At 41.1% G+C, this 10,476-nt stretch overlaps 1 protein-coding gene across 1 annotated transcript; it reads right to left on the reverse strand.

Annotated features, from left to right (window-relative positions):
* Nucleotides 1-8,870: 8,870 nt before the first annotated feature.
* Nucleotides 8,871-9,646, reverse strand: LOC117611382 (uncharacterized). Its single transcript, XM_034339317.1, has 3 exons — nucleotides 9,568-9,646; nucleotides 9,420-9,490; nucleotides 8,871-9,344 (listed from the first exon to the last, which is right to left on the reverse strand). Coding segments are annotated over exons 1-3 (546 nt in total). The 5' UTR covers nucleotides 9,569-9,646.
* Nucleotides 9,647-10,476: the final 830 nt, after the last annotated feature.

Below are 10,476 nucleotides of genomic sequence, written 5' to 3' on the forward strand. Positions count from 1 at the left end.
TTTTTAGAAATTGGCACTTATCAGGTTGCAAGCATAGGTTTGCTTCTCTGAGCTTTGCCATCATCCTATTGACTTTGGTTTCGTGTTCTTGTAACGAACTTGCATAAATTACAATGTCATCGATGAACACGAATAGTTCCAGTCCTTGCAGTCCGTCTAGGACGTTGTTCATCAGGCGCTGGAACGTAGCTGCAGCATTTTTCAACCCAAAAGGCATTCTGTTGAATTCAAAGTGCCCAAATGGTGTTGAAAATGCCGTTTTATGCTTGTCTTCTGGATGCATTGGTGTTTGATGAAAACTTCACTTCAAATCAAACACGGAGAAGTATTTTGCTCTTCCCACTTGATCCAGGATGTCTGTAATATTGGGTAGTGGATAGGCATCGCTGATCGTTTTTTCGTTTAGCTTTCGGAAATCAATCACCAATCTCCACAATTTGTTTCCCTGTGAATCCTGTTTCTTAGGTACTATCCACAAGGGGGAGTTAAACGGTGACGATGAATGTTTAATGATTCCTTTTTCCAGGGGATCATTAACTTAATGATTGATCTCATCCTTCAACGCATGAGGATACCTGTATTGTTTAACGTTTACAGGCATCTCACCCGTTGTGATGATCCTGTGGTAGATTTTATTTGTTGCTGGGAGTTTATCTCCATCTATATAAAATCTATCAGCGTGCTCCTTTACTATATCCTCTACATTGGCAAATTCTTCTTGATTTAGATGGTCTGTTTGTAGTATCCTTAGAATCTTTTGGGCTCGCTCAGGTTCTTGGTGTGCTGCATCTTCATCTTGTGGTGCCTCTTCATATTGTTGCAGTTCAACAGCTGGCATTTCAATTTCTATATCTTCTGCTCCAACGTTGATTGCGTATAGAAATGCTATGCCATCCCGGTTCGTGACTACAGCATTCCCCATATATAGTTGTGGGTCAAGCTGCAGTTTTGGGACAAAACCAGTCTTTATTTCTGTATTTGATACCTTTATGGGTATCATGGTTTTTGTCCTGGATGGTATTACTACTGCTGGTTGTTTGAACGGTATTATATTGTTGTCCACGATCAATATAGATTTAGCGTAATTGATGCTAGCTCCACTGCTTTTAAAGTATACTGTTGCCAAAATTCCGTCTTGTTCGATCGGCAATTCTTCAATAATGTGGAAAATGGATTCTGTCTCCAGTATTTTTACTTTGATGTATCCTGTAGTGTAAATGGAGCTATTAGTTATCCCGTTTAATTGAAAAATTAGACAAACCTGGGACAAACCTCGGGGCTGACGAAGCTAGGCGCCTACGGCTGCTGGACCGATTGGGAGCTGCCAGCCCGTGACGTACGTCACGGCCCGACGGCCGGTGAGCTCTTCGCCTGGACAAACCGCAACATCGAGCCTGCCGGTGCTCCGGTCCGACCTCCTGGGAGATCTGCTCGGGGCCGAGGCCCCGAGGCAACTCATCGATCCACGCGTCGATCGATCCTACTTATAGCCTCGCTTGCGGGAGTGGGGAGGCCGCCGCGGTCGGGGCCCGCGATGCGCAACGCCGATCCACGGCTGTCGTCGCAAAAGAACCTCAAGTCGTTTGGTCCAATTTTAAATGAGGTATTCCGTTTTAAACGGTGTCTAGACACTTTTTATTATACTCACTGTACTTATACTTTGTACATTTGTTGGCTACAATTAAGAGAGTATGGATATTTCTATCATTGACTGTACGCCGTTTGTTTTTGCGTATTTGAGGTGAACAGAATATTTACGAATATTTACGTTCCATATAAACTACTATATAGATACTAACAGGAATGTAAATATATAGAACAATTTGTGACCCACCAATTCTCTCCCTTTGGAAGTCACAGATTCTTGCTCAGTTTTAGACTAACCGTGATTGAAGCAAGTGGCAAGTACGAAACGAGCAATATTTCGTTTTTGTATATGCTGTATACAGGGTGTTTCAGAACTCGCGTTGGTCCCGTGAGCGAGTGGTAGCTGCGGTGATTCTGAACATTTTCCTTTGCGAAAAAGTTGTTTGGAGCTTCGTTTTTGAATTATTGAGCAAAGCCCCTGACCAATCCGAGCGCGTATAGCGCGCGGGCTCAGGGACGGCAGCATCGTTTACGAAAGTAGGGCTTGACGTAAATCGCGAACGAACGGCTTGGCACCCCGTTGGCATAACAGAATAAAAAAATTGAACTGGTTGAACATTTGAACATTCTAAACAACAAATAAAAATCTTTGAAATGGAATAATTAATAAAAATTTGAAAACAATTTAAATGAAACTTACCCATTCGTTCCTAAATTAACCTCCTATGCTGAAAGCCGATAATTCCCACTGGGTCACTGTGTCGATCCTAAACATTCGAGGAGGGAACAAATTACGAAGAACAGCTGATCTCCAGACAAGGTCATTGAACCCACTCAACCACACGGTTACTATCATCTTTCACAGAATTTTCTTTCAGGTAAATAAACACTTTTATCCACTTTCATGTTGCTATTGCACTGGACACAAATGAAAAACATGTAATATTCCGCACTATTTCGTAACGTTTTCGCGATGTTATTGGTCTTCGTTTCCAACTTCAAATAGGACTGCTAGCTTGAGCGTCTGCGAGATCTATTTCGCTTTTTGTCTTTTTCTACTGTCACGTCCTGTGACGCATTCTTGGAACTTCTATTTCGCCATTCAAATTCATTAAACTCCTATTTCATTATCCGAATTCACCGTTCCGCAAATTCTGAGTGAGCAGTTCGTTCGGGTCGACGGATCGCGAGAACGCTGACAATCCGAACGAGGTGGTTCACCCGAATTGCCAAATCAAACGTCGACCTCGCTCATCAATATAAAATAACGCGACCGAGCCCGCCCGCGCACAGAAATAGTACAGAAACAGTTTAGACCGAAACAATATAGAAAACAGTATAGAACAGTGCAGACTCAGAAATTAGCGCGATCAGATCATTTAAGCAATTCGTAAATCGTTCAATTCGGTCAGTCCGTCTAGTTCGCCAGCTCGTAAATAACAGTTCGAGTAATAATCCGCGCCACGCGCAATTCAGGATTCAATTCCAATACCTGTACAGAAATCCGCGAAGATAATCCGCGAAGTACCGCTCAGAGTTCGTTACTTCAGAATCTACACGACTCTGCTACGAAGCTCAGGGCGTCGACAGAGCAAGATTCCGGTAATATTGATAAATTAATTAAGTCTAACCGATACGACTCTGCTACGAAGCTCAGGGCTCCGACAGAGCAAGGTTCTGTAAGACTCAATTGTAAAACGCGCGCAAATCGAATGACTGTGCTCGGAACGAATAAACAGACATTGTGATCGGAAGTGGGTGATCTTCATTCAATCGTCTACCCTACCGTTCTAATACCTGGACGACTCACCACTACAGGTTCCGTCCACAGATAGGTTCTACTCGCCCAGCGAAAGGTAAGTGAGAACCTCTATCTAACTAACAACTCAGATTAAATTACATAAAGTATGCCGAGGACTCGGTGAGATAGAGTACTCCGCGACTTTACACTACATTCAGAAATAGGTCACGGTTCGTAGTCATAAATCTGTTATTCTCGATAACCAAGAGTGACCGAGAGAGAATTGTGCCGACCCTTTGAAGTTCACCGGCGGTAACATGTATAGGGAAAAGTTGTTCAGAATGATGACCTTGGCAACATATTTCAAGGTCACGAAAATCGGTGAGGAGGGCAAACTTCTAAATAATTACCCAAAATGGTTGACGGATTCGTATTTAGCGAATGTAATAAAAATATATAAGAAGTACATATTGAATATTGGTTATCCCAATACGCCTTGATAAGTATAGATGTATTTCGATATACACGGTCTTGTCGCCGTTTGTGTGACTTTCTAATGAATTCCTAATGAAAGGGACTATCGTTATAAGTGTTTCGAAAATGGTGGTTCCATTTAAAAAAATGGAGGTGACCTTAATATCTTTAAAAAAAATGACATAAAAACAAAAATATTTTTAGCATCGTGTGAGCCCCATTGAACCATTTAACTTTATCCTTACAACATTTGACGTATCTTTAAAAACAGCAAAGATATTTGAGGTACAAACGTTAGGTGACTCACTGTATATATATTTCTTTTCTCTCTTTCAGATCAACAGATGTTTCGCGGCTTCCAGCTGCAGCAACAACAACAACAACAAATGCAGCAACTGAGGGAGAAGCTCCTCCCTCAGCAGCAACAAGTTCACCAACCGAGGGAGGACCCCCTCCCTCAGGAGCAAGACATGACTACTAAAATAAAAAATGATGAGGCGAAGCGACCGCGAAGTATGTATCATTTATAGTATGAATTATTGCCTCGTACAGAGGAATACAATATTGCCCTTATCAGAACATCTCTATTGTTCAATATAAGGGCAAATATTTCTAATAATAATTTAAAGAATACATATCTAATAATTTCAATTTTACATTACAGAGAGAGGAGCAGCGGTTGGCGTCACGCGGCGCCTGAGGAGATAACGTTGGGGAAGGAGATCAGTGGGAAGGGGAAGGGGGGTAATGGATCGGGTCGCGCGAATGTAGTACATTCAAGTTTCTACAATTAAAGTCATTTTAAAAAAAAGTATTCCTTGTTCCTCTTTTTTATTAATCACCTGTATTTGATCCTTACTTAACCATTAAGAACGGAAAACCACCTTACGGTATCCTACAAATACTGTTCGTTCCACTAACTCCACTAAAAAGGGGGAAATAAAATAATTTCTAACAAAACAACAAATCCGACTTCGAAATGCCCTAAAAAGTGTAAAATAATTTCTATTTCATTTATACCAGTATTCCACAGCTATTAATATAATTTCTATTTCATTAATACCAGTAATCCACAGCTATTAATAAAATCTACTTAATCGTTAAGTAGGATACTAAATACATTTCAACCTTTTCGGAGGCGGCGCAAAATTAAAAATACCCGAAAATATGATCCTGCCAATAACGATTTAATTGCGGTATGGCAATCTTGGTAATTAATAAGTCGTAAGAAAACAAATTCGAAACGTTATAGATACGGCTGAAAACATTTGTAATTGTAACGATTGTACCAGAAGTTGGTAGCGCTTCTGATGTACATGTATACTGCTGCTGCGTGTGGATTTGAATATTTTAAGGATTTTAGGATGTAGAAGATACGTGGGTAAGGTACCCGCGGGGCGCTGAAGCACCCTGCATGCAGGGTGCGAAAATTAATTAAATGGAACGGTTTTCACTGTTGATTAGTATCTCTAAGTCCAACTCTTTATTAAAACGTTTTGACTATATTTTATAAATGCGTTTTCTATTTGCAGCGTGAGAACAACTTGTCTAAATCGAGCGACGAAATTATTCTGAACGTTCTATGCTTTGCGGAGGAGATGTTCGCGCGTCGTCGGTCGATTCACCTTCCTTCTTGGATCCTGGATCCTCCCTCAGGATCATCCCTCGTCCAATGGTGGAGGAGTCCACTCCGTCCTTCGTAGGCCCCTTCTCCTGGCTGTGATCCACCCTCAGGCGCGTGGAAGTGGAGGCGCTCCGCCAAGACGCTAGAACGTTGCAGCGCACATGTGTTTCGAGAAAGCGTGGGACCCAGAGAAAATAGGAAAAGACAAGACCTTGTACTTGCCAAAGGCAACTCTTGAGGAAATTTACGACCCTCTTAGAGTGCATGAATAGACAGGATATCTGAAAAGACTTCGTAACTTTTAAGGGCCTTCGTGACTTGGTCGAAAACAACGAATTCGATGTGGTCTATCATAAATTAATCTTTCAGGAAATTTAGAAGTGAAACTATTCTATTCTCTGGATTTCCGGCCTTTTCTCAGCTCGATCACCCACGTCGAGGGGTTTACAATTTAGGCTTTGTCTATTTATATAAGTGTACACACAGATGGTGATTAAATTTCGCTTTTGATTTATAACCATCGGTACAAAAGGTCCTCGACTGATACTCGAGACATATCGATACTACAGACTATCGATAAATATTCCCATAGCAGAGTTGCATACCACTCTAAACATATTCACGTGATAACGTTTCACGTTACACTGCTTTTCACGAGAGACCATACTTAATTCGCGCAGCTCACTAGATCTAGGGAGATTTTTAGTAACGTGTGTGATTCCCCTCTACATCTTGCTTCTTACTTTGCGATCATATAAATGGTGGACAGAAATATATGACTTACGATAACTGATAAGCGATGATGACATGGTAAAGATACACAATACAATGAAATTCCTATTATTTTGCAAAGAAAAAATTATATGATCGTAAAGTAAGAAGCAAGCTGTAGAGGGGAATCACACACATTATTAAAAATGTCCCTAGACCTAGTAAGCTGCGCGAGTTAAGTATGGTCTCTCGTGAACTGCAATATCGTTAATCCGCAATGAGTATGTTGATTCTCGTTGAATATTGTTTACTTGAAATTATCAAATTGGTCATTTGTCAAAGGTTGCCGACGCCTGAACTAGGATCTTCCTAGTAGAAGAAAAGTTTTTAATTTTGCGCCGCCTCCGAAAAGGTTGAAATGTGTTTAATATCCTATTTAACAATTAAGTAGATTTTATCAATATTCGCGTTGCGGCGCCTGTCTGTTTATTTCGCGGTATCGCGATTCTTCGCGGTAAACATTTCTTCGTGGTTCGTCACGGTACCTATTTTCATACGACGTGGAACGCGGTTCTTCACGGTAAAAATTCTTTCGTGGTTCGTCAGTGTATCTCATCGGTTCGGGAGATCCTGATCTATAATATTCTCGAGTTGGCGATCGTTTCCAAATATTCGGAAGTGGAGAAAACGATCGGTACAGCGATGAATTGCTAGCTTCGCGCGGCTCGTAAGTATTTGTGAATTGCACGCGTCGGGTTTCTGTAAGCGTTTTTCCGTAGCGGACCTTGTCAAGCTCGGATTGTTTAAAAGCACATATTGCCTCGTGGAACACGTGAATTAAAAGATAATTCCGGAATGGACGTACCACGGATCGCAAAGTTGGATTTAAACCACTAACGAAACTATCTGCGGTTAACTCGTCAACGTTTGTTGCAATCAATTATTGCATCGCGTAGATCTTTTACGCGGCCTATATAATCCAAAATATGTTCGCCGAGTTTCATAAAGATATTCGCCATCTCCCGGCGGAGATGATCGACTGTACGTTAAGGCTCGAATACATCTTTCAAACGATTGCAAAGCGCGGTAACCGTATTACAAAATTCATCCTCGATTGTGAGGGATGCGCGTCCGCGTAATCGCGTGATAATCAGACGTGTTACCGTGCGCTCAGCTTGCGGCGTCACGATGTCGCGAGCGCGCCGGCATGCGCGACTGAATTGTAACGCGGTAATATTATTTCCATCAAAAATAGGTATTGTATTGACGGCTCCTTTGAGCGTGAAATCGAAGGATTAGGCGTATTCGCGGCGCGGTGACTCCGGCATCATTTCCATCGACGCGGTTGGAACTCGTTTGGCTAGCGGCGCGTTTACCGTATCTATATCGCGGTGTAATTTTTCTAGTTCGGCGCGTAATGTTTCTTTTTAACCGACTTCAAAACAGGAGGTGGTTAATTAATTCAATCAGTATATATATATATTTTTTTTATATATGTTCACCGATTACTCCGAGACGGATGGACCAATCGAAACGACACCTTTTGCATCTTGTAGAGTGTTTCTACCAATCAGTCGCGCAAAAAAAATATTTTGCACTTTTTCATTCCTAACGACTTTTATCGCAAAAAACGTAATGCTTCATTTACGTTTTTCGGCGTTTATTCTGCAAGGAATGTACCGACCGCGATGAAACCTTTCACATCTAATAGGAGATATATCCCCAATGATCTTACTTGCAAAAATTTATGGAATTTGTTGTTTATTAACCATCTAAATTCGGTCAATTTGTGTTAACGGTTTATAGTTATTAGCTAAGCAATAAAAACGCAAAATCACCTTACGCTATTTTACAAATACTGCACGTTCCACTAAAAAGTGTGAAATAAAATAATTCTTAACAAAAAATACAACCGACTTCAAAATGCGCTAAAATGTGTAAAATAATTTCTAGGTATTTCATTTATACCAATGCTCTACAGCTATTACTAAAACCTATTTAATCGTTAAATAGTATACTAAATACATTTAAACCTTTTCGGAGATGGCGCAAAATTAAAAATACCCGAATATGCCAATAACGGTTTGACTGCGGCGCTGCTTGAATAACTTGGTAATTAATAAGTCGCAAGAAAAAATACGGAACGTTATAGATACGGCTGAAAACATTTGTAATTGTAACGATTGTATCAGAAATTGGCAACAATTCTGATGTACGTGTAGTTAATCTGCAATGGGTATGTTGATTTTCGTTGAATATTGTTAACTTGAAATTATTAAATGGGTCATTCGGTAACCGGCGTGTCATAGGTTGCCAACCCCTGAAGTAGGATCTTCCGAGTAGAAGAAAAGTTTTTAATTCTGCGCTGGTTGAAATGTATTTAGTATATTATTTAACGATTAAATAGGTTTTAGTAATAGCTGTGGAGCATTAATAAATGCAATAGAAATTGTTTTACATTTTTTGATGTGAGTTGTATTTTTTGTTAAAAATTATTTTATTCCTTTTGCGTGTTTAATATTTCTAATTGTTCCGCTTTCACGCGGCGTTCGTTTTCTTTGATACGACGTTCGCGTTCAACTAAATTCTTTCCGTAGGCAATTAGTCCGTCCTCGTGTGCGGCTTCGTCCACTTGTCTTTTCGAGTAGGTATAATGGGTCGCCATTTTATCGGGGGATTGATTTGAAAATGGAAAATAAAATTGAATATCCAACTTACGTATTTATATTTAATTTACTGAGTCTCGAATTTAAATTCGCACCAATTCCATACACTTCTCGGTACGACGTTTGGATCTTCGTGCGGATTGCGCGCGTAATCTAACAATATATTATCGGGAATTTCATGATGTTCAAACACTTTCCGTGCTATTGACGTATCTAAAATGTCTATTGCCTGCAGCGGCGTCATAATTACAGTTTCGGCGTCACTATCGCACAAATCAACTATTTCTATTGTCTCTAGGTTTTTACTTTCACTAGACGAAGAGGATGTGTCGTTAAACGCTGCTGTGGTTCCAGCAGAATCGCGCTTCGGAATATCAATAGCAGTGGATTTCCGTGCGCAGCCTCCTAACGTCGATATGAGCCCTATTTCAGCAGCCAATTTTTCGTACAAAGCTACGCGAGCGGGTTTGTGCACGTTTAATTCGCGGCGGCGCCTTCTTGCTTGAACGTAGCGTCCGGCTCTTCGACCACGTTTTCTCTTCTAATATAAAAATGCTTTTAAATGAAATAATTGTAGAAAAATAAAAACTGAAATGTAACTATTCGATGAACGTACCTTTGCGGCTCTGTCGACTATCGCAGATTTAATGCGCGAGTCGGAGCGCTCTTGGTATTTGTCACCCTTCACTAAAAATGAATTAAATAATATGAAATAATATATCTTAGAAAAATTTTGCTAAAATGACGTAGGAGTAATGCCTTACTTGTTGAATTGAATCTAACACTTTTCACTTTTTATTTTTACCGAGCGTGTACTTTCTTGTGTTCACACTGTAATGGTTAGTCCGAGACTGATGTGCACTGTGGCGCGAGCTCGTCGCTTCTGGTGTGAGAGTTGCGCGCGCAGCTGGACGCGTGGTGGGGACGGTGCGCGCGCAGCCTGCCTCGGAGAGGGGACTGTGCGTCGACAGCCTGTCGCTGTGGAAGGGGACACGCCTGACGCGGCTTGAGCGCATAAACAGGGCCCTATGATTCACAAAATTGGGAAAAATATCTCGTTGGCGAAAACAAAGTAATAAACCGTTCGTTCGGTCGCCGATGACTCGCTCACCGCAACACGATCGTAAACCGGTGACTCGACTTCACGTAAACACGATCGTAAACGAACCTTTCCTAGGCTTTACGAATATTACGTGTACTGTAATCTTTTGAACTCACGTACGATGTTACTGACGACTCCATTCTCCTGATGCCTGGTTTCCACGGTGGTTGCGTGAGATCCCACCGTTGCCACCAATTTATTACGTCCCGGGCCTCGCAGCTAGGTGGCAGCTTTCAGCGCCTCCCGAGTCCGTCCAAATATAGCAATTTTTTAGATCACCACAGTGCGTGACGACCGGGACTACCTGGGATCCGTGGATGATGCCTTCTTTCAGGAAGCTGGTCTCTCGTACACTCACGTATACGTACTGTTACTGATTACGTACTGATTACTTGCGAACCGAAGGTGAGCGATATTTGAATCGAAGCAGGAATGGTAATAACTCGTAGAGAATGTAATAATAAAATAATAAAATATACACTCCACAAAACAATTAAGGGATCACTTCTACAAACCCGAAAAATAGAACGAGATTCAGATGGTTATAACTTTGAGAAAAATGGTCGAATCG

Source organism: Osmia lignaria, chromosome 11 (genome assembly GCF_051020975.1).
Source record: "Osmia lignaria lignaria isolate PbOS001 chromosome 11, iyOsmLign1, whole genome shotgun sequence".
Taxonomy (NCBI): Eukaryota; Metazoa; Arthropoda; class Insecta; order Hymenoptera; family Megachilidae; genus Osmia; species Osmia lignaria.

Excerpts from the sequence above, each read along its gene's own strand:
- LOC117611382 (XM_034339317.1), bottom strand. Across the intron at positions 9,345-9,419 it reads TAGTCGACAGAGCCGCAAAG|AAGAGAAAACGTGGTCGAAG; the intron begins GTACGTTCATCG and ends TTTTTATATTAG.